This window comes from Chiroxiphia lanceolata, chromosome 4 (assembly GCF_009829145.1).
Source record: "Chiroxiphia lanceolata isolate bChiLan1 chromosome 4, bChiLan1.pri, whole genome shotgun sequence".
Lineage (NCBI taxonomy): Eukaryota > Metazoa > Chordata > Aves > Passeriformes > Pipridae > Chiroxiphia > Chiroxiphia lanceolata.
The window spans coordinates 55,187,219-55,213,461 of NC_045640.1; the positions used below are offsets into that span (position 1 = coordinate 55,187,219).

The window sequence follows — 26,243 nt, forward strand, 5'->3', positions numbered from 1 at the left end:
CACAGGAAAGCCTCCTAAATACCCTTATCCCCTTGCTGTGTGGTTAGTGCAGAGGCAAGAGAATATGAAATCAGTCATGGGATGGAAGCACCCCCACCCCTGCTCCAAGAACACAGGCACATTTAGTTGTATATAAGAACAGTCTCATTTTGTTCTATTCACACCCGTGAAGTTAAGCACGTACAACTGTCTGCCTGGCTGAAAGGCACATTAATCAAAAAAAAAGAAAAATCTTGTATGTAGATGGTGAGAAGTGGGGCACACAGCACTCCAGGTGAGCATCCCTCCTCCCAGGTCTCTGTGTTGCATTCTCATAGGATGTTTGAGAGGTCGAGCCAAGGGGTGCCAGTAGAAAAAAAAATAAACACATGACTGCTATTGCTAGCATTCAGTCATCACACCTACATCATTAACTTGTGCCACATGAGACAAAAGAAAACAAAAAGAAGAAAGGAGGGTTTTATACACTGTCTTTCATGTTATGCTAAAAGACAGCCATATTGTTCCCAGTCTAAAGTAGCAGTTGCTTTATTTTAATTAACTCTGCTTATTTTGCTAATATAAGTGACTCTTAGACTGCTTTTTAAGATTAGATAAAATTTTCAACTTATGAACAATCACTGCTGCTGAAAAACAAACTACAGGTGCTTATAGTTATGTGACAGCAGTCTAGTTTTTGTACAGTCCATTTAAATTTCATTCTTTGAAACTTCCCAGCCAAGGAACATCAATAGACCAACAGAAATCTTTACCCAAGCTTTCTCCTACTACACCACCATACATGCCATAGTTGAGGGCTACCAAACAATGTGACGTGACAGGAGATGTTCATCGCCCGGGAACTCTTCTCCTTTCCAAGGTTGGCTTTGGCTGCTAGCAAAAAAGCCAAAAAAAAAAAAAATCCTGTTTGGCCTGTGTGTTCTTCACAGGAAGACTTCTTAACCCTTTCTAAGGAGGATTGAGTATATATTGTACTGTTTATAGTTCACTTAGGTAGAAGTGAGTAGGCAAAACTGATGCTAGCAGATACACTGTACATGGCCAAGATAGCTAAAACCCAAATGAATTCAAACTTCAAAAGCTTTCTCAAAGCACCATTGAGAAAAATCATACAGACTGAAATCTCTGTCAAGGTTTTATCTACAAAAGCAGTAGCTCAGAGTGGAAATGCAGACACAAACTGCAAGCAACTGAGGCTTACAAAACACTAGCTAGTGACAATTAGAGACTAAGCTGATCCCCCAGTAATATTGGCTCTTTTCTCAACCTCCATAGATTTTTTTTTTTTGAAAAAACATTAGGAATAAATTAAATAGAATAATAAGGTTTTCTACATCAGGAACTCTTTTAATGTTATAGGAGATACAACACAGTCAGCTAGAACTGGTTGTGTTGAAAGGACAACCCAGAAGCAGGCAGGGACACAGGATGACACTGAAACACTGAAGATTGTTCTGTACATAAACCCATGACTAGTGCAAGCTGATCAACACTCAGAGTTCCTGGAAGGAATACAAAAAGACATGAATTCACACTTCTGGATTGTCTGCATCAAGCTAGTGAACCACATCTTTATACTCTTGCCTATGCTTGTCTTTCAAACACCTCTCTTTGCATGGATGATGGCATTTTTCTTGCTTGGAGTCATGCTTCAGTTAGTTTAAGTGCCTGATCCCTAAATTTCAATATCTAAGCCTACTCATAGAGACTAAATATAAGCAGCCTAGGGGTGATGATGATAATCTGATGAGTAAAATATTAAATGCTAGCATAAGGTCAACTTTATGCATATACTCACTATCATAACAAATAATGGTCTTTGTTAACTCTTCTCACAGATTTTAACTGTAAGAACATGGAATACTGCATCCTTTTGTAGCAAAGGAGACGGAAACAAGTCACGGATCATTCCTACTTTCTCGTTCTCCATCTCAGGTCTAGATTCATTCCCATGGAGCTGGCAGGAGACTGTGGTAGAGACAGATCCCTGAACTGAACAGTTCTTTCCACCTGGGAATTACCAGTGGGTTTCTTCAGACATACTGGTAGTACAGAGGATAAGATTTTTCACTGCCAAAACATGCAATCTTGAGTAATAAAATCTTGGTATACCTTTATTACCTATGGTAGAGTTCATTTTTACTATGTTCATTTTTGCATCTCTTTTCTTTGGTCTTTTAAACCTCCAAAGATCAGATATACAGGCAAATGTCAACAATATGAAATATTTTTAAAATAAAATTCTAGAAGCAGCAAACTTATATAATGTGCTATTTTAACAACCAAACTAAGGCGATTATTAGCATTTTGAAGAGAAGGGACATAAAAATTATTGTTGCTTTATAGAAAAGCTTAACAAGGTTTTCTGTACTGCATTTACTGTATTTTCTTATAACAAATGCTTGAAATAGCTTCCAGAAAACATTCAGCAGATATTTATTACCCAACAATAGATGACTGTAACAAAGCACATAAAAGCCTCTCATTCCCTTCTTGTGTGCTTGAACTTCAGCAGTATGACCAAATGACAATAATGAATTGAGTTTTCTATAAAAGCAAAGCAGTGGATGTTAGAAATGAATGGATGAAAAGGAGGAAAACCTTCTTAGAAAAATAACCGAAGGAGGAATGAGCTTGAATAAACTGAGTTGATATATAAAGTATTATATACACTGCTACTTAAAATTGCACGACGCCAAATGGTCGTTTTTAGCAAACCCTACCACATTAGTTGTATTTATAGTTCCTATGGGTGAACTTGATAAATCCTCATAAATAATTCAAGCATTAGCAATGTCTTGCTTCATCACATTAAAAACAAGTAATTCTAATTAGTGGTCTATGAAGCATATAAAATCCATGGTGTTTATGGGAAAAAACCAGAGTAGATCATTTGTCTAGCTTCTCTCTAGAAAGGTACAGACTGTGAGGGAGAGAACAGCAAAGGGTGCATTCACAAGCTTATGTGGCAAAGATAAATGCTGAATATTCTTATTCCAACATTTAACTCTCTTCAACCATCTGAAGCAAAGTCTACCAGTTTGCTTTTTCCACTGTTGATAAAATGCAAAAGTGATTGCAATGATCACACTTGCAAAATCTTAGATGGGAAATCTGGGAAAAAAAGTCATGCCATGTTGATTAAAGGCAGCATTTTTTAATCCATCCAATGGATATAGAAAACTGTTAAATGGTTTAATAGCTGTATCAGAAGGACAACAAATGGCATCGTTCATTATTCAGCCTATATACTATAATTATGCCAAAGCAAGACATATTCATGATATCTCTAGCCATACATGCAACAAATAGCAGTATGGCAATAAGCAGAGCCTCACAGAATTTCTCCACTCCATTTAATATACGCTAATGGAAATGGCTTGAAAACTTTTTAACATGGACTTGCCTATTAAGCCTTTTAGTAATTTAAATAACCTACTTCAGCAGTCCCAAATTTCATTAATACTCTTAGGACGGAACTACTGACTAAAACAATGAGTACAATAGTTTTTAATTTAACTACATACAAGAGAAAAGCACTATCTATTACAATAATTAATCAAAAAGCAAATACAGTCTCCTTAACTGTAAATGCCGAGTGTCACCCAAGGTAACTAAAATATAACTGTCTAGACTGTAAGTCATCATAAAATGATTTTGTAATACCTCACATCATGGAATAACTTTTTTTCATGACTGTACATACTCTAACTCTGAAAAACACGGGTAAATATGTTCTTTAGTTTAAATTCTGCCTGAGACTGCTTCGCTAAAGTCTATTCCAACATCAATGAGAAGACTGGTATGTGAAGTCACTAAGTCTCTGACACTCAAATGTCCTGAGAAAGAGTCTTTAAGCCGCAACTTTTACATTTTCCGAGTAGAAATAGTCACTGTTGACATTAATTCTGTTGCATCCTTTTTCTACCACAGTTTCTTTCACTGGAGGCTTTATTTCGAATTGCTATGTATTCTACTACTCTACTATTCTCATTAATGAGATAAGGTATCAATTTTTTGCAGATGTTTTTCTTAATTTTCCTGATGCTTTCCTTATATAAACGTCTGATAACTATGTGATCAACAGAATATTTGTAACAACTGAACACCTAAGCTGCTAGTAGGAAAAGTTTTTCACAGCAAAATTTAACAACAGGCAATCTTAAAGTATGCATCGCTACTATTGTAATTATTATAAGACAGTAGATGGTCATCCGGAGAAAGAGAAAGATTTTTTTGGTGTGGAAAAAACTTGTCCAGGAACAGCAGTAGTATTACAGCAGACAAAAGAGAAGTACTGAATGACGGAAATTGCTCCACTGACAAAGCGTAAGCCAACATATGCCCATACTGACAATTTATTACAATTCAAAAATAGTTCTTTAAAAAAAAAAATTTCTGTCAGATTTTAGATAACTGACTAATCGGAAACAGGATTAGTTTGAGAGGTAATTTATTCAGAATAGATGAAACTCTGAGTTTACTCCTAAAGGAGATCTATCAGAGATTCAATTTCATTACTCATAATAGAGTTAGGTGAATAAGGGACTCTTCAGTTTTATGCCTGAATTAAAATGATCAGATCAATCAAAAATATTTTGTAAGGCCTAAAATGAAATATTACTTAAATTGAAGAATTATTTACCGCGTTAACCTTATTTTTAGAATTAAAAAAAAGTATCATCACTTTGAAAAGTCAATCTCATTTGAAAAACTTGAAAACAAAACCACTTAAAAAGATATAAATTACTCCGTTTAGTAGCTTAAGTTTCTTAGATTAACTGCACATGAATTTGCAAACAGAAAATAAACTCAAAAGAAAGATGCAGCTTCAAAGACTGCACACTTTTTCTCTTATTTCTATTCACAGCAGTGCTTCCCAAATTACAGACTCAGAGAAGCACTGGCTGGAATGGGCCTCTGGAGGTCATCTTGCCCTGCCTCCTTCTTGGAACTACCACCAACTCCAGGTGAGCTCAGTCATGCCTCTGACTGGTCAAGTCTTGAAAACATTTGAGGATGGAGATTTTATAACCTGAGCAATCTCTTCCACAGCTGCAACAGCCTCCTTGAGTTCTTCCTAATGCCCATCTTTACCTGCCAAGTAGTAATTTATGACCTGTCAGTGCCATTTCTGCTTATTTTCACGGGGAAAAAAAGCTTAACCCCCCCCATAATATTAAAGGATTTCATACAGAAATTACTTTATAAAAATGTATCCTTATGAACTATATTTTACAGAGGTTTTGAAGAGAGCATTTCCAAAAACATCCAATTACAGGTAGTTGAGGTAGCTCAAGACAACCCCTAAATGCTTTGTTTTTAAAATCATCTAGTGGTTTCAAATTAATTTAGCAAGAGCCTATCTAATTTCAGTGGACTACCTTAGTTTTCATCTTTTAACTCTCAAAATAAGCGTAAAACCATGTATTTCATTTTTACACACTACAATGGCAGCAGAAAACAACAAACACAATAAGCAATTCTTCAAGCTCATGGCTTCTGTGCTCTATTTTTCCTTGATTAAGCTGTAATCAAGTCAGTCCATGAATGCAAAGCAGGACAGGAAGAACTGATTATGCCTGATTTTGGTGAATCTCACCCTGATGGACATTTATTTCAATGATGAAAGACTAAGTTTTTGAAGGGCTATTGTATTTTAACAGGAAACAGTATCTGGTTTTTAATCAAATTATGACCATAGCTTTTTTTCCATGCTCAGTGATAAGACAAGCAAGATAGCCAATGCCATAATAAGATAGCAATAACACATTTGTTTTCTTCTCCCATATTCAGGTGTGATGTGCAAACAAAACTGATTTTCAATGCACCACTGTACATAGCAGTCCTACTCTCCCTCTTCAAGCACAAACTGATGAATAACAAAATTCATTTCTATAAATTTCTCAATGTTCTTAGGTACAGAGCCACATCCTTCCATACAGTACTCCTCTTGGGAGTTTTATACAAGCAGGAAAAATCCTTCCTTACAATCGTGAAATGAAGAAACAAAGACAAATAAAAGCCACATGTTAAGATATCACATAAAACCTTTTTATTTTTGTTTTATATCTAAGTTCTATGGCTTTTATGAGTGGATTCCAAATTTGTTAAATGAAATCTCCAGTCTCCAATGTTTTCAAATAATCACTTTTTAAAAACTTTCATTGTGCTAATGTTTGTTTCCATAGAAACAGGAATGAAAGCAGAAACTGCTGTTAAAGGAATTAGAATTCTTTCCCACAAATGAATGACTTAAAAATAATAATATATTAACAAAACAATTGTCAGAATATATATTTTATCATTTTGCAAAAACAGAGCATGATCTAACCTCTACTGGAGTTAGCAGGACTGTAACTTGTGATTACATTACAATAAGCCTAAATCACTAAGAACGTATTACTGAGTTTAAAAATGTGATAAAAAGAATATTCAGTTAAATGGATAATTTTGTAATGAATTTTTAAATTAAATTTACCAGGTGATTGCCAGATAAGGCCATTTTTAGAAATAGTACAATGAAGATTTATGAGCCAAAAATGTAAAACAATAGATTCTAAGGATTATTAATATTTATATAATTTATTTCTAATAAACAGAATTAAAATTATTTCTAATAAATTATTTGCTAATTACTTCCATTAAAACCTGACTGGAAGTTTTTTACAGTTACTCAGATACATTTCTATGCTCTACCTAGACAGTAATTGAATGTATGGACATCATACTTGCATAAATCTAAACTTTATAGAATTAAGAACATGCTTCTTTTACAGTAATTAAGAGGTTTTGTTTTTTCCCTCACTTCTCTGCATATCTTACAAACATTTAAGCACCTCCCGTAAGAAAACTGGTAATAAAAGAAGTCATAATTTACCTCTTCCAAAACCATAACTTCAGTCAAAATCTTGAAAAGAGAATCTATCCAGGATTAGCTTGCAGTTAGCAAGGTTCCTGAATTTGCAAAAATCTTACTTGTGCAGCCCTACTGAGTTAAGACACTGAGTTACTCAGATTCATTGCTGTACAATTATAATTTTTAAGATATAGACAACTTTTCCTCCACCGCATCAACCTTAATCACTTTATTCTCTGGATCGGCTTCTGTTATACTACATATACCTACTACTATACAGAAGAGCAACAAAGCTGGTGAGGGGTCTGGAGCACAAGTCTTATGAGGAGTGGCTGAGGGAGCTGGGATTGTTTCACCTGGAGGAAAGAAGGCTCAAGGGGGCCTCATCACTCTCTACAATTACCTGAAAGGACGTTGTAGTGAGGTGGGGGTCAGCCTCTTCTCTCAAGTAACATTGATAGGACTGAGAGGAAATGGCATCAAGTTGCTCCAGGGGAAGTTTAGATTAGATATTAGGAAAAGTTTCTTCACTGAAATCATGGTCAAGCATTGGAACAGGCTGCCCAGGAAAATGGTGAAAAGACGTGAAGATGTGGCACTTAGTGACATGGTTTAGTGGTGGACCTGGCAGTGTTAGCTTAATGGTTGGACTTGATCTTAAGGATCTTTTCCAACCTAAATGATTCCCTGATTAAGAGAGGCACAGCCTTTGATAGCTCAGATTTGCATTTGGCTTTCCCATCTGCACAGCTTAGAGAGGCCCAGTTAATCGGTGACTGCGTGAGGTTAAGATATCAGGAATTTTCTTAGTCAGATGTCCAGTCTGGAGAATTCCCATCTGGCTTACAGTTGGGGGGAGAATTTTGCACCTTCCTGTGAGGGTGAAATTTCCTTATAAAGCTTAAAATACACTGATTTATTTCCTATGCTTACAATTTTCATCATACATAGAAGAGAATTCTGATAGATAAACCTTTGGAGAAAATACCTGGTATGGTATGACTTCGCAAACGTGCAGGTATTTTTAATAAGAATTTTTAAGGCATTGTTTTAACCAAACTACTACTTACTTACATCTTGTCTGCAAATATTTTGATCGACTCCACAAGAAAGTGACTGCCAGTACTTTTTCGCAAGAGAATATGTTTTTACTAGTGTGCTAGCCTATTCATCTATGTGATTTTCATTAAAATTCTGAAATAAAACATTGTAAATATTTTCGTTCATAACTTATGCATTCACCATTAACACCTTAGGTTTTTCTCTTTATCAGAAAACTACTCAATTCAAAAAGGTTTCTTCCCCCACAGTGCACCATAAATCAATAAAATACTTAACTTCTCAGTATTTTATCTTATTTCCTTGTTTTCTCCTTCTGGTTGACCAAAGAAGCCATCCAGTGCTTTGAAATATCTTGATGGTGGGCAAGTATTTAAGATGTTTCATCATGTTAACTATCTACATGAGAAATTTAACTCTTGTAATTTCTGTTCTACATATTTTCTGCTGTAATTAAAATCACTACAGCTGAATTTAAAACTCTGAAGTATTTATATTTGCTCCAAGTAATTAAACTTTGTTTGTGAGACTGCAACATTAAAGTGCCATTTATCAACCAGCTAAGACTCTACTTCCTTTAATTTTGATGTTAGGTAATTTTATTTTAAATTCTTCATGAAATTCCATGCCTAGAAGGTTAGTTTAGCTGCATTCAATTCTGGCACTCTTCTTATCATTAGATAGTATGAAATTCTCTGGATACAATATAGCTATTCCAAGTGTCCATTGATTTTTCTGTCTGTAAAGTTGATTGTCAGGTACCACATAACCGTATTATTTTTGTTGTGATCCTTCTCTGTTTCAAGAATGTCTATTGTAGCATGGTTCTTTCTGTGCTATTTCTGCCCATTGATTTCTTCTTCTAAATAGTGCTAATCAAAACAGGTAAGTATTTTTCATTTCCAAATTACATGTAAATGAGAATACATTTTCTTAAAAAGTACTACCCACTGTCACCTTCAATTGGCAATTACTTGCAGTTTGAGGACATTTCAGGCTAAATAAGGAAAATGTTTGGAATAAAGTCTTTATAAAAAATACCATAGGTATAAAAAAGTAAAAGCTTTGCCTTCTGGTGCACAATCCACTATGCTTTAACACAGGATATAAACCTAAAACCCTGGCTCCAACATGAACTTTTAGAGGACAAAAGTGCAGTTTGAAAGAAATCTTGCAATGAACATGTGTGTTTTCAGTGTTGTGGTGTTTACTTTTCTTTATGTATTTCATTGGTGTATTTTTACTTCTACTCTATGTAAGAGACAAGTAACAGAAGAAAATATGAGAGCCTTTTTCACACTAGGGTGACTATATTGCAATTCTGCCAAAAACTCTGCAGCTGCATTTTATTTTGATACAAAATTTTATTAAGTCATAACTGTATTTTGTAAATCTGTATTTTGCCTTTAGGTCAGCAGTATTCCAATGCCCCAAAGCTGTGTCATACAGCTATCATTACACTCCTATATTCACTTTGGACTCCCCATCCTGTGCCCTTGCATCTTATTTTCTTGCTCATTACAGATTTTCTCATATCTTTAGGTCAGTTTGGATTGTATGGCCCTTTTCTTTCACTTCTGTTGGTGTCTTTATTGTAAAACAGAAATAAAGTTGCAACCTATTCAATTTCAGAAAGCAAGTTTCTATCTTGTGGAAAGGAGCCTTAACTCCCATATTGGAATTTATTAGCTACCCTTATACTCATAAGGAGTCTCACAGTTTATAGCCAGAGTTAAAATGCCCTTTGAGTGGAGGTTTTTTTACTTTAAAATGTTATATAAACATCCTAAGTCTCAACCACTTACTACTTTGCCACATTTCCCCAGCAGCTTCTCCGGACCCTGGACTAGAAGAGGAAATGTGGTAACACAGAATTAACACTGATGTCACTCAATGTTTAGGACAGCTTTGGATGCCCAGAGGTCCGTGACTTCCTGGTGACTTGCAACACCACCACTGAGCCAACCCTGCTCACTCTGGAGGTGAAGCACCCACAAGTCCCCTGTAGTCTAAAACATCTCGCATGAACTGAGATCAAATTAATCTTGCCTCTTCCACTGCAGTAGAGTTACTGTAGGATCACGGGTCACACCATCTGGAAAAAAACATTTCTGCTACCTTTCAGTTTCAATGTGATAGGACACAGCACTCATCCAGTAGCATTGCTGCTCTGGATTCCCAGACAACCTCTTTTCCCTTTCATTTCTGCACATGATCAAGAATAGCATTCAATGCTTTGCAAAGACCAGGAAAAAACAAAGACCACCAATGACTAGAAGACAATCTTAGGATGTTCAAGCTATAATTCCACCTTCCTGTTAGAACTTTACCACAAAATATTCATAGTTCCATAAAATCTTTGCCTCCCAGAACACAAAAAAGCAGAAAAAAGCTGGATGAAATAATTCCCCTGGATGTTATGGATTCCCTTATTTACATGGGTTTTTGTTTCCATTTGTTTCACAGTAAAGGCACTGACACATTCTATAAATGCTGTTTTAAACTTACTTCTCACATCTCACCATTTCAGCAATGTTACTTTTACTCTCTTTTCATCAACTAAGCACGGAGATTCTGACCACTTCTTCCAGCCTACTCATCCACATATTTAACCCAACCATTATCCATTCCTCTGCCTACTTCAGAGTTCTGCAACTCCAGTTTGTTACCCAAATTTTTAACCTGTCTTTGCCAGATAAAACATTTTCTTCCCTTCCCACACTTTTTCTTATGTTCAAATCCCAGACACTTCATCACATGATACTTAATCATTCACCTCAAACAGGGGCTCCATTTAAGAAAGGAAGCTGTCAACGATACACAGTGCTGATTATATAGTACTGAGCATGTTAAAGCATGTTATTGTTTCAGTGTGTTTCCAAAGTCTTCAGTGATGTTGTTAATCATAAAAATCAGTAGTAGGATTAATATAAGTGAGAGTAAGCCAGGCAGAAATTTGAATTTTCATTTTAGCAGACTGCTAAGTGACATACATATTGGATAAAAATAACTCCAGCACTGTTTTTCTGAAGGACTCAATGAGAATATTAATTCTTTCCACCATACCTTAAATAACTGTAACAGGAGTACAATTATATTTCATGAAGAGTGTTACATCTTGATATTTTTTACTTCCCTTAGATATACCCAGTAGAATAGGAACATCTTAGATAATTGCACAAGAGAAAGGACAGTCATATACAGATCATATTTTTTGTTACTTTTGCAAGACCCACACTCATAGACAAATGCCATATGTTTTCCTAGGAATACACAAGAGCAGCACCAGTGAATTTATGCAAGCAACATGTTTCAAGACTGCCAACAATGAAGCATCGTTCAAACTGCACTGTATTTTATGAATAAGCCTGTAATGTTATATTGTAATGAATCTATTTGACATTCAGCAGTGTGATGCAGTGCACAGTAATTATAATAATGCAGTGCATGGCTGTAGCTCATTATGTGCATATGGAAGACACCAATGTCTTTAGTATGGACATTAACTCAAGGTAGGAGGAGAAAGACAGAAATAACTCAAGGAATGTAAGAAAGTCCTCATCTCAAAGTCTGATGGTATGCTGAGAATCTATATATTCAATATACACACTCACACACGAACACTATTAATGCAGCAGAGAGATCACCTTGAATTAGAATGCAAGCCTTTCTCTTTTTTTTTAATATAAGCACACTTTGTGATTTCTCAGGTTTTTGTAGATAGCAGGGGGAATTTATTTTAATTTAAGATAAATTTTATTTATTATCAATAATTCCAATGGATTTAAGGAAACAAGATGAATGAGATCCCTTTCTAAAAGTTCCCTTTCCTCCTAAACTCAGCAGACGGACTTGTTCTTCAAATTAATTAGAAGGAAAGTCTTATAAGGAATATAGCTGATCTCAGTAGCATCTGCCTTACACCACATTGTTTGATTTTCCATTTCTTCATTTTTTGAGGACCAGATTTTTTTATTTTTGTCTGCGCAATGGAGAGACTAATTTGAAGAATAGGAAAAGGGGTCTGTTTAGTTTTAACAATGGTTCTCATTACTATGCTGCACACATAATATTATTCTTATTCCCCTCCAGACTTTGAGTCATCATGGTATTTTCTTCTCTTCTTGCAACTCTATAGTGCACAGCGCAGCCCCATTTTATGATGTGTTGAACAAAACACAACAAAGAAATAAAGAAGGGGTCAATAGAAGCTGTTAGCTACAAACACATTACAGGCAATATACAACACCAGTGGTTGAATATTGACCTCAGGGCATTAACTCTATATTGGCATGCCATGCTACAGCACATGAACACATAGTCATCTTTACAACACAGAGCGGAATTTAAGAGACTCACATAATTGCCTGCGAGAAGGTACAGGAGCACTTCCAAATGCTGTGCCCTGTAAATAAAACACATTTTTTTTGGAGCAAAGGATGTCAGATTAACAGCAGGAGCAAATGAAAAAAATGACAGGACATGAAGAAAATGAAGGCAGTGAAACGAAATAGAAGAGTTTGTTATTACTGAAGAACTGCAGTTCCTACTTTCAGATAAACATAAATTATAGTGGAGAACATTCTGTGAGTAATCCACCCATCAGTGAACATAATGAACCAAAAAGAGAAAAAAGAGAGAGAAAGAAAGAACACAGGAAAAAAAAGTATCAGCCTAAGACAGGCATGCTCATACTTGTCAAAAATTAAATTTGATGGAAAGGACAATGTATGGAGTATATATTAATATGAATTTCTTTACAATAATAAGAAGGCTCAATTACATCAATGTCTTAGCTGATACTGTCACTGTTTGAAGGTAAAGTACATTTCAAACAGATATGAAGGAGAGTGAGTGCAGTACTGTTTGGTTCCTGCCACTTCCTCCTTATCTTCTCTCCACAATTCTTCAACATGTCCTCACTGGGTCAGTCTTCTGACAGCTGACAGGAAGCAGCTTTATTAAATGCCCGACCACTATACACAGTATGCTCTTCAGGTAGACAGAGTGCTTCATCTTTTGTGCATTATGCCACCAATTATCACACATCTCTGAAATACCAACTGTGCATGTAATCAAACCATGAATCAAATACCAAGCAAGTCATACCAGTTAGGATCTGTAGGCAAATCTCTTCCCAACGTGATCCCCTATTCCCACAATCTCCCTCAGCACACCCGCCCGCTCCCCCCCTAAATCAACAAACCAATCCCATAAAAACAAACTAATAACAGAAAGAAAGAGGATGACTAGGTAAAGAGAAACTTTAGTGTATAAAATTTGAAAAGTACCATTTTTAAACTATGTTGTCTCATTCTGAATCTAGACCACGAATCAGAGCTTTGTTTTCAATTTGTGTCCAAGACTGCATCCTCCTTTCCAATGTAAAAGAGCATTCTGATCATCTGGACTGGGTAGTCAAGGGTGAATAAATTACAGTAAAATTTAGTTTGCAAGTATTGCCTTAAAAAAAAAAAAAGATCAAACACCGGAAACTTATAAGACTTGAGTGGAGCTTGGCTTCCTTTGAAGTCAATTTGACTTCTACCATCTCTTAGAAGTCAAGGCTGGGAACTGATTTACCAGACATTTAGACAGTACTAGGCATTGGTTCTTGAAGATAATTTGCTCTTTCAGGTCTTGTAAAATGCCATTTTCCTTTAGCTAGGACAAGTGAAGCATATATATATGCATATCTAAAAAGTGCAACAGAAAAACCATCTTTACATCACTGATCCCTTATCCCTTTTTTAAAGGAAAACCAGAATAATGATGAAATAATTATGATTATTCTTCACTTTAGATACCATGGCTGTGACACTGCTATGCTGTGGCCACATGCAGTGTTGGGTAGCTCTGCAGAAACTATTTGTCTTACTATGCCCCAAGCTTGTCACTCAAAGAACAATTCCTTCCTGCAACTGTAGTAAGAGGCCACAGTCACTGCAACAAGTAGCCAAGAGGGCAAGCCAGGGTTAACTTGTGTTAGAGCAGCAAAAACATCAGTATCTGCATCTCTTGTTTTCAAGGTTGCAAGGCTGCCAGGAAAAGGCAGTAAGCTCTCCTACTTACCAGGAAAACAGGGAAAACAGGCAGTGTGTTCACTTTTCCTCCAAGGCAGGCAAGTGCCCTGCAAGTGCACTATCCCCGAATGCCACAGTTATTTCTGGGGTTATTTCAGCACTGTCAAAGCCCACATTTATCTCCAGCTAACATCTCATAATAGCCAAAGGGCAAGTTGGTTTGGGTACCAAATCCAATCATACACTTAGCACTCACATGAGTTCTTCAGTGGCTGCTAAGGCTTTACCTATTATTTCCAGTGCTCCCTTAAGTCTTTCAAAAACAAAATACAGTTATTTGAAATACTAAGGAAATTAATCTACAGCAAAGCTAGAAATACTGAAGAACACACATTGCATAATGGCAGCACCACAATCTCCCCATTCTCCCAACTATATGTTATCCTGTTTTGCCTAAAGGCTTTCTAGAAAAGCTGAGGTACACAGTGGTACCTTAAATGAACGTACCTCCTAAAAGTAAGTTTTCAGTTCATCATTTAAAAACATTAAAATGATCTGTGAAATCATATACAAAACAAAAAGCACAAAGTAAACTGGTCTGACAATGGTTAAATGACTACTTGCTTATTTAGCCAGTAGTTTTCTTGTTTTTCCTGTACTTTTAATGTGTAGCATGTACATTTTCCCCAGTCGTTAATCAAATAGAAAACATTTACACAGCCTCAACTTATACAAATCCATCAACCAAAGAATTGGGAATTTAATTATTGATTGCTGATTATTATTATCACTACTGACACAAATTATGTATTTCTAATTACATAATGCTATTTTGAAAAGCAAGATGCCAATGAATTTGACTGCACTACTTTTTAACATTTCTGATTTCCAGAGTAATTTGCCTTCTCAAGGGAAAAGATATTTATCTTTTAACCAGGCCTTCCTTTGCTTTTCACATATTCCAGAAATAAATGTTATCCTTCAGTATCATCCGGCACGATAATAAATAGAGTTTTTCAAAACTAAGCCAAGTTTCAGGCTTGCAGAAAATTCAGGCTCTGCTAGAACTCATGGTAGTTCAACAGTTCCAGTTATATGTAATTTTCTTTCTGTCCTCTCTATGTGGTAATCCTAAAAGTGTCTAGGCTTCCATCGTTTCAAACTAAATACTTTATTAATTTTTCCAAGTGCCCTGTGATTCACGGATATGTAGAGTCTTACAAAGGGATAATGCTATCAATAATACAGAGGCATTTTAGATTACTAATTACCTTGTAGTTCCTAAGTTAATGCCTTATAAAGGTTAGCATACGCACCTGAAGCTTCCAAGGGGGTAACTCTTCCTTATCTTTTTGCTGCATAATTTTAACTAAGAGATCACTTACTGAATAGCATCTCTCAAAATACTCTTCTCAGTATACAGCTAAGTTTGAATTTCGATTAATCTGTAAATACAGTGGCATGCATGCACGAAGTTCACCATGACACTGATTTTCATACATTTTAAGGTATGTAACTCATTTTGATTTACAATGTTCTGAAGTTCTTTCAAAGGGTACATAAAACATGCTAATGATAGCATCTTCTATACCTTTATCATGTAAATGCACAGAACAGAGGTACAGAATCAACATCTCCAGATCACTGTGCAAAACCGGGGTTTTCTTGGTTGATCCCTCTGCCTGTATCAACTCATTGCTAAAATGCCAGCAAGTCAGGTTGTCATTTATGAGAAGCAGGAAAGCAGTTTCCATGATGATTACACCTTTCTTAATCACTTCAATTAGTCCTAAAGAACTTAACATGCATAAATAAATCTCTTTGCTAATTCATTTCACATGAAATAGATTTTAAAAATTATATTCTTGATATTGCAACACACATTATTCTTCCAACAAATACCAAAATAGTCCAGTGAGTGCAGTGACACACACTTCATCAGCAGCCAATTAACATGCCCAGGTAAGGAAACTGGAAAAAGTCACTCTTTGTGAACAGAGACTTTCTGGAGGGAAGGTTTAAAAATGGACAGCCCCTAAATTTCAGTTTTAAATATACATGTGAGGAGAAAACAGATATCAGTACCTGAAAAGTCAGAGCTCAGGAATCCATCCAGATCTGTAAGCTAAAAGTGAAGATGCCAGGATGCCTCATTTATAACATCTGGCCTATTCAAAAGGCCAGTGAGGGAAACACAATTTTTAGGACTGCTTTGCACACAAACACAGTAGGAAATGAAAATACATCTGCTCAGGTCTTGATTCCTGCCTACATCTTATAGCCTGTGTCACAAAATATATTGAGATTTCAGTCTGAAGTGATTGCTTGCCTGGGAGGGCCAGAGAAGCTTAAGTACTCTATGCAATCAGACTAATTTATTTAATATTTACCATAGCACCAGATACTGAACTAAGGACTAATCAGCTAGTTAACTCAAGCTTAGGATAGATTCCCTAGGAGTTGTGTTCCCTGTGAAAGCAGGGCACAGACTAATTTTTCTGTATGTTCCTTTGCCATGTAATTCGGTGCCACAGTCTCTGTTCCTCAAAAGAGAAAAATAAGAGAGACTTTTATTTTAGCTTTTCTGCCTCCATATAACATATCCTCAGCATCCCCTCATTTTTAATGCAGGAATGTTTGATTACCCAAGACAGCCCTAAAATGAATGTGGATTTTATGCGCCAGACAAGCAGATACACAGTTGTTCCGTTTACATTCCTTCAGTCAGTCATTTCTAATTTCTTTTCACTTAGTTTTCAGAAATGCAATCAGAACATTACGAAACTCAGTTCTTTTTGAAAACACTATCAATTTTTAATCTTGTCAAGGTGAGAGTATGACACAGTTTCTGTCAGAAGTCACAGTTAAGTATTCGCTGAAAACTCCAATGAACTCTGCAAGAAAATCTGGCATTTAGTTCCCACAGCTGTTTTATTTCTCACATCCTCGCATTGAACAAAACCAGTCACTGTCAACTTTTTAAAGTAATGACTACAAACACCAACCAGACTAAATATTTATGACTATAGCTATTCTGGGACAACAGCAGCAAGGAAGTTCAAATGAAAAGGGTTCATAATGCAACCTATTCAACAAAGCAAAACATCCAAGTATGTATTAGCTTGCTTTCAAAGCTTTTCAATAAAAATACTTTATCAACTGCATGTGTTTCCCATATCTAGCTGAACTCCAAAGTTATGATTTCACCTGTTATTAACTTAATATAGCAACCAAAGTCCTCTGGGTTCCCCTTGAGCAACTTGGAAGCCTCAATACTGCAATATATGAAATGATCAAATCAATTCAACTGAATACCCCCTCTGCAGAATAACTACACAAATATTGCTGGGTTTTTTTTTTGTCACTTTCTATGAGGAATCTCCACAAAGATGTGTATTAACAACAGATCAATCAATGCCAGAAATAAACAGAAGAGCTCACTACCCGTCAAATGAATGCTTTTCCAATAAGGGTCCTCTATTCTGTTAGAGCACAAATCCACCTATTACATGGTTAAAAAGGCAGATTAAAAAAAAAAACACACCAAAAAAAACCAACCCCCCTCTGCTCCCACAAAACAACTCAAAATCTCAAAACAACTTCAACTTCATGTTATGATTTTAAAAGAGCCTAACTCATGATATACAACATTTTCCCTAGACAAAGCATATAATACTTTGACATGAACTTTGAATATTCTTCTCACCACAGAAACCAGACCGATATCTCAGAATGTTTCAGAGCACTACTAAGAATAAAAAGCACAGTCTTAAAAGACAGGCTATACTGAAGTCTTAGTTATGACCACATAAAAAAAGGTTCAACTGATCTCACAAGTGTTCTGAAAGACAATTCCACATCAATACATGATGGCATACTATCAACAATACGTAAGATTTCCTAGAGACAGAAGAACTTGCTGCATCACTCCCACGTTCTCTTGTAAGAGCAGAATATATTTCTTTCACAAAGAGGACAAATGTTAAAATGGTAAGATGTGCTTTGGTGTGACAGCTTACACTTCACTCATTGAGTGTATCAATGAAATGATCAACAGACCAGTGTGCTGCTACTCTGAGTTCAGAGGTGAGGTTCAGTAAAGGCTTCCTTGGATCTACTACTTTTCCAGTGCAATGTCTTAACTCTTAAAAGGTTATATATATATATATATATATATATATCAGTTAATTCAATATAATGACATTAGTATGTCTTCAGATATAGTGTCACCATATTCTAAAATATGCAGACTTCTATCAAGTCTTTTCTCCAAAGCTTCAGTTTAGGTGCAAGAAATTTATTCATTAACATCTTCTCGATCACTGTGTATTACTCTGCACGCTCAACCTTAGTAGGCACAAACATCTCAAAAGCCCTTTCACAAATCAAAATCTGTATCTAGCTCTCCAGTATATCCTCACTACCATCATATGATCCATAGCCCCCTTGACATAAGTACTGCCTCTTTCAACTGCATTTAGAAAGTGGCTTGTAACAGCTCCTTTTAACATGCAAGTCCCAACTCAACTCTATAACTTGGTAGTAATGTCCTATCACTTATTTTTCCATAAATTCCTGAGATGCCTGCTGTAGAGTTCTTCATTTCAGGACATGGAAATTCACTCATTTTGGTTTAAACATTTTTACCACCTTGATAGAAAAATCTGCTTTTTGTCACATGACCTATTTTTTGTGCAAGCTGATTCAATAGGGCTATGCTAGTTAAGATAGCTTTGCCCTGTTTTCTACTTGAATTTCAAGCCTTCACTCAACTGCTCATTTTAAAAACTTCCCATTTAAAATTAAAAAAAAAAAAAATCCCATTTAAAATTTTAAGTGCTAAGACCACTTCTACTTATGTAGAAACCATCCAGCCTTCAGGCTCATTTTGACAAGTTGAATACAGAGAGGTGGAAAGCTTGAGACTTTGGAAGAAAAATCATTTGCATAAATATAAATGAAAAACCATAGTCAAAGTAGGGAGACATAGGCTTTCAAGAAAAACTCAAGTAGAACAAGAATTCTTTTTCCTTTTAGAAAGATAGAATTCAAAAATACTAAAAAAAAAAAGCCCAAGCAAGTAAAACCCTCCACTACTTTTCACGAACAATTGTTTTCAACTTAATGTCTTTTAGAGCATTATCCAACTTTAATAATGGCCAACATACAGTCTTTACATTCCCTCTGATGACAAACTGCTTATCATTTGTGCCTTTTTCCTTTATTAGATTTCACATTGCAGCGTATTTTACCTTAAACAGAGTAATAAGAAAAAAATGGTTTGTTCCTATAGTGGCCTAAAATAAGGCCTTCATACAACTCAAAAATATTTAAATCTATGTGCAATTGAAGATGATAGCACACAATCAGACACATTCATTTTCACTTTTTTGAAAGCTATGCCAAGCATGAATAAAATTACTAAAAGAAAATAGCCCCAAGAGCCAATGTGGCTCCACAGTCTATAGATAGATTAATATAAATATGTTCCTCCTCCAAATACACTCCAAACTGAAGCTATAGCTCAATAAGGAAGACGTATTTCCATCTTAAAGTTATCAGTAAATATTTTACTAACAGTCTCTTGGCACATTTTCGACTCTGAATCAACATTTACATGCACTTTTCAGCAATCTGCTTCCACATATAAGTGAAAGATCTTAAAATACACTTTCGCACCAGTTTTCGGTTTGCAATCTCATAAGGCCAACCTATACATACTAGGTTAGCTCTAGATACAATCAGACAAGGAAGTAACAATCTTTCTGGGTGCTTACAGTCCCTTATGTGATAGCAATAGGATACACGTTTCAAATGGATAATCCAAGTGTTATTTCTGTACAGCTAGCTTCCCTTTGTTAATTGAATGCTTCCTTGTAACTCTCTTCCTGGCAGCAAAAACCTGCTCAAATCGCTTAGGTGGAAATTTCTTATAAACTGTGAATCCTTGCATGCCTCTGCTGAAACACTGTTCTTACATTTAAAGAAAATGCTTTGTGAATATGGTAAAAAAATGAAATCAGAAAATATTAACTCATTTGCAGACTTCTCATTCACACTTTAGATGTTATGTTACATTAATTTCTTATTCACTTTTATCTCCTGATTCTTTCTCCTCTCAGGAGACTTGACTTAAGGGAACTTGAATTTTGCTACCCCTGCCTTCCGTTTTATACAAGTTGTTTTAAAGCTACCCTGCTTTGCTCATTTAAGTCTTTCACGAACCTGGTCTTACAGGTCTCTTAGGCACTATTGCCTAAGACATCTTTCATTTAAAGCATATCAACTGTACACACTTCAGTAAAAGTAGTTCTATTTTAGGGCTGTGCATTGGAAATTCAGACTGAAACTGCTGGGCAACTTCCACCCCTTCTCTCACTCTCCTCAGCCCCTTCCTCCTGTCAAAAGCCACCCTTCTGCTGAAAGTCTGATTGAGGCTGATCTCATGTATTTAGGTCCTCTTACGTGAACCAAGTTTTCCACTAATGGCCACTTTTTGTCTTGTGCCTGGTTCATAACTATGATATCCAACTCTGCAAAGTTTTTTGGGGGTTTGGTTTGGTTTGTTGTTTTTTTGTTTTTTTTTTTTAAGACTGGCCTTATTTAGCCCTGAATTACTCCCAGCATAAACCATAGGAAAATTTCTTCATTGGATTCAAAGGGAGGCAAAAAATCAAATGATTTTGTTTGTGAAGTTATTTTCACTTCCCATTTCTAGCTGTTGTTGCTTTTGCCTACACAACTGAATTCAGATATATACATTTGCATGCAAAGTGCTTCTAGAATATTCAAGAACCAATTCAAAAATGCATATGGTATAGATATATCCACATCCTATTGATTGATTATTACACAATCTGCATCATTCTAATTGGAAGAGATCTTTGCTGGTCATGTAGTTTCCCCTCCCGCTCAAAGCCAGGTGTCAGCAATGAATTTTGACTTAACCACCTGTAAATTAAAAATTCAATAGAGAAAAGGGTAAAGACCATTGGATGATTGTATCTAGATCAGAATATAACACTGCAGTAAATGTTTGTACAAAGCTTAACTGAATGCCTAGGGATTCATATTCCAATTTTAATTTAATCAGAACCTAATGCTGAAGCACACATTTACAGCTACCTTTTCAGCTCATATTTTCACTATAGCTCATTTCTTTCTAAAAATAACCTCCTGTGGTTTCATAAAAAACAGTGTTAATGCTAAAAAGAAATATGTAACAATGAACAACTGTGCTGGTACTGGCTAGGGTAGAGTCAATTTTCTTCACAATGGCTAGTATTGGGTTACTTTTTGGATTTGCGCTGAAGACAGTGATGATAATATAGAGATGGTTTTTTAACCTCAGAGTTTTCCAGCTTTTAGTCTTCTGATTCTCTCCCTGATCCTGCTGGTGTGGAAGTGGGTGAATGGCTGTGTGGTACTTGGTTGCTGTCTGTGGTTAAACCACAACAACAACATGTGAAATCTGGACTTCTCTCCCTATTGCAAACGGCAAATCTAGTCCCATATTCACTGCGAAAGTGCAGAACTGCAATGTTTGCTTTGCTACATTAAATAAATACTTCCACAGTTCTCTATACTATTTCCTGTAATTGTCCCTGTTTGACATACCCCAGCAATCCAAACTCATTTTCCTGTTTTTAAGGGGTGAATATGAAGCTTGTGCAAATCACCATGAATGTGATTACCAGTGACAGTTTTGATGTGATTACATTACAGGTCTGATCAAAAGTCAATGGAAGTCATTGCTATCCCAAAGTATTTTCTTCTTGTGTAAGCTCAAATACTGTATGGAGTGCTCTCTGTATATATTAGTTGTCCACATGAAGGCAGATACTCACAATCCACAAGTGGTAGGAGAATATTTGTAAAAGCTCCTGTTTCATTCAATTAATTTAATTTTATTTGTAACAAATAATATAAGTAGCCAACACCAATAACACATTATTACAAATAGCATGAGCTTTTAAACTAATTTGATGGTTCTATTAGGAAAGTGAGGATTATAGTTCAAAAATACATATCTATAAATGAATCATATGAGTATACACATGAAAAAGGTGACTGACTGCCAAGAACGGAAAGGAATGTTTATTAGATGATGAACTCAGTCAGTATGAAAGCAATTGTCATTGGCCCCTGTGTTAATTGTCCTGGACCTAACTGGTAAATCTTTACGTTACAACAAAGCACTACTGCAGAGGGGTGGGGATGAGACAGGCAGGGAGGGAGAAAACATTATCATTCTTGGTAGAAAAAAAATAAAAAACTTGATTGGACACAATCTCTTCTCTTATGCCCAAAACTGAAGCAAACTGTTATTGGAGAAAGATTCTATTGCTGAGATGTATGTCAATTTGTATCACCTTCAAGCAGAAGACCTTTTTTCAGATTGTTGATTTAGCTTCTTTACAAAACCAAATTAAAATATAAATAAAACGCATACTACAAAAGAAAAGGGACATGATTCTGGATACGTCTCATTTTGATTTTTATTTTACAGGCAGTGTGTATCAAGCTCTCAAATTTGATTTCCAACTGCCTGGTAGGAAATATTTAATTTCTCAGTTCCTGAAGACAATTATCTTTCGTTTCTATTCTTTTCCTGTAAAAAGAAAATCTTTCTTTTTTGTTTCCAGAATCTATAGATAAGAGTGTTTTGCCAGTTAATCCTTACAAATAATAATAATTCTAAAAATCCCAGCAGGCAAATTGAAACCACAAATATTTTTACAATTCTCATATCTAAACCACAGCCTAATTGATGTGCTCATGCTTTGCTCAACTTTTTTCAGCATCTGAGATTTTGATTTGGTTCAATAAAATATGATTCTTTGTTGAGCAAATGGTCAATCATGGAAGTTTTTTATTAGATTTAGCTCTGTTGTTTCTTCTGTTTGTTTCATATATATGAATTAATTTGACCTATGCTCACGTGAGCAATACAGTATTTTACCTTTTTTGGCATGTCCAGATGCAGATCAGTGATGAGTGGTGTCCCTCAGGGGTCTACTGGGACCAGTACTGTTTATTATCTTCATCAATAACATAGACAGTGGGATTGAGTGCACCCTCAGCAAATTTGCAGATGACACCAAGCTGAGTGGTGCAGTTGACACACCTGAAGGATGGGATGCCATCCACTCAAGAAGTGGATCCATGGGAATCTCATTAATTTCAACAAGGCCAAGTGTAAGGTGCTGTAGCTGGGTCAGGGCAAGCCCCAGTATCAACACAGGCTGGGGGATGAACAAATCCAAAGCTGCCCTGCTGAGAAGGACTTGGAAGTGCCGGTGGATGAGAGGCTGGACATGACCCAGCAATGTGAACTTGCAGCCCAGAAAGCCAATCATGTTTTGGGCTGCATCAAAAGCAGGGTGTGCAGCAGGTCGAGGGAAGTGATTCCATCCCTCTACTTTGCTCTCATGAGAGCCCACCTGCAGTGCTGTGTCCACCTCTGAGGTCCCCAGCACAGGAAAGACATGGATCTGACGGAGCAGGTTCAGAGGAGGGTAACAAAGATGATTAGAGGTCTGGAGCATCTCTCTTACGAGGAAAGGCTGAGAGAGTTGGGGTTGTTTAGCCTGGAGAACAGAAGGCTGTAGATAAGCAGCCTTCTATTATCTAAGGAGGACCTACAACAAAGATGGGGACAGATTGCAGCAGGACTTGCTACGATAGGAGGAGGGGTAATGGTTTTAAACTGAAGGAAGGTCAAGTTTTTTTACAGTGAGGGTGGTGAAACACTGGGACAGGTTGCCCAGAGAGGTGGTGGATGTCCCATCCCTGGAAATATTCTAGGCCAGGTCGGATGGGGTTCTGAGCAACCTGATCTAGTTGGAGATATCCTTGTTCACTGGAGGGAGGCTAGACCAGATGACCTTTAAAGATAACTTCCAACCCAAACCATTCTTTTTAGTACAGGGCTACCCATCAGCTTTTTACAGAAGCCTTTTAGCATAGTGTTTCAACAGCATCCTAGCTGCTTAAGGAATTTATTGCAAAAAACCCCCACAATACAACCTTATACACAGCTGCAGGGAATTGCTGTTATGAATCTGTGTGGTGCTATTACTATGCATATTTTTGTTGCTGCTTGATTTTATACTTCCTTCAGTGTGAAGGCTGGCACACCTTTCAGAAACACTCTCTATTCCATTTAAGCCTGTCCCTTCCTCAGAATTCATCTAGAAATAATCAGTTGAACATTATTTTTTCCAACCTCTTATACCAAACCGTTTTCAAAACAAGTGAATGCCTTGTAACTACATTAAAACATTCTGAATCGCAGCTCAGTCCCTTGCCTTTGTTGCTTGTCAGATTCCCCGATACCTTGTTAATGCATACTTCCCTAAGAATACAATGCTACATGCCTCACACAAAGCATGTGTGGCACAACAAAACCTAATTTGGCACAAAACATTTCTTCCTTCCCACACTCTGCAATTGAACTAAATTTTTTACTCAGTTCCAAAATGGAAAAGTCTTTTTATCACTTGATGTATTAAAATTCACTACTATTATCAGATTTACTGGTAGTACATATACCACAATGAATTCTAACTTTTTACTGAATGGATGGTAGGATATGAAGAAAACAAAGTATCTATTCTACTAAGATTTATTAATGAGGCATGAAACAAGAGAAAATGATAGGTGGGTAAGGACAAAAAAAAGAAGAAACAGAAGAAACAGAGAAGCCTGGAAAGAGGGGATGGACTAAGAATCTCCTTATCTTGTTAGAGTCAATAACAATGCCAAAGCCAAGAAAATCACAGCTACATCATGTGGGTATGATACCAGCTGTGTGGAAATTCCTTCTAATAAATGTAGGTCAAAACACGACTGAAAAAAAGGCAGGTGACATTTCTACTTTGAATTCCAAACTGCTGAAGACATTTTAGGTGTAGGTTTGGGAATCTTTGCACTTGTCATTTGATTAGAATTTTGTGCTGCTGGAGGTACATTCAAGCTGTGTCTAGTCTTCTAACTGAAATTTCATAATTTCCCAAATCACAGGTATAACTCTACTACAAAACAGATGAGATTAGATAAGAAAAAAAGAGTAACTATCAGAAAAAAGCTTATTAAACACAGTAGAATTCAAACCTGAATGAGAAAGCAAGATATTACAAGGGGTTTTTTGTGAGAGGAGTGTTAGTTACACATATACATGCACGTGGGATTTGATACAATACCAGTTTTCAGAAGTACCACAAAAATGAGAGTAACATCTGTTTGTTTTCTGTATAACTGATGAGAGTCACCTTGACTTTTCCTTATTATTTTATTTTGAGGTGTTCTTTCTTTTTAAATAGCCTTAAGGCTATGCTACAGTCAAAGAAAGGACACCAGCTATTAAGAACAAACAAAATTGTCCTAGAATGAGTGTCACAACAACCAACATGGGTTTTCAAAATCTCTTCCCTCTCCTTTTATTAGAGAATATCTACTATAGAAGCATGAAGTATACATGCAGCAACTTCTCTGGGGGTTCAGGGCATTTTTTCTGTCTCCCAAATTAGCATTTAAACTGATATATAAAGGGAGATGAAAGAAAAAAACCAAATCATCCTTTAACTTTGAATATTCTCTATGCCTCAGAACTCAAACTTTCTCATTATAGTACCTATGGTGTATTTGTCATTCCATGAAAGAACTTGTACCTCTGATTACTTCTTATCACTGTGCATCTCATTAAAACAAGAATTTACTTTTATAAACAAACAAAAAAAATTATAACTGCAAAAGCTATTTTAAAAGGTGCCAAGGCATGACTAACAGTCATTAATGTCACATTTAGAAATCAAACTCTCATAAACATTATCTAATGCCCAAATGATGCACCTTCAAATAGAAATCCCTTCTTTATAGAACTGCCTTTTTTTAAGTTAAACTCATATCATCAAAATGGTTTATTTCACTACTCACTAAGAAACATACTTGAGAATGAAAAATTATTAACATTTATGGCACACAGCACTTCAATATTTTGGCACACAACCATGTAATGGTCTTAAAGGAAAAGAGGCATGGCTCTAACTGTACTTTGAATAACTTAAAATATTTGTGAACACACACACAAGACCTCTCAATGTAGCTCATGCAACCTACATGAATCTGCTTTTTCTCCAACAGACGCTCACACCTCCACTATGCCTTCCCGAGTCAGACACAGAGTAGGAAATACTTTATACTATCCTTGCTTTGAGAAGCTCTTCAAATTAATTTTCAGTAATTCAAAAAGACTCTAACAGAGAAAAGGCAGAAAATAAATGGTGAAGAGATAAGACTTG

General features: G+C 36.1%; 1 protein-coding gene across 1 annotated transcript in view; it reads right to left on the reverse strand.

Moving 5' to 3' along the window:
• Positions 1-26,243, reverse strand: part of CCSER1 (coiled-coil serine rich protein 1) — a 641,015-nt gene that overhangs the window by 109,403 nt on the left and 505,369 nt on the right. The window contains exon 10 of the mRNA XM_032686628.1: positions 12,278-12,323. Coding sequence (XP_032542519.1) covers positions 12,278-12,323 — 46 coding nt within the window. The remainder of the gene's footprint in view (positions 1-12,277; positions 12,324-26,243) is intronic.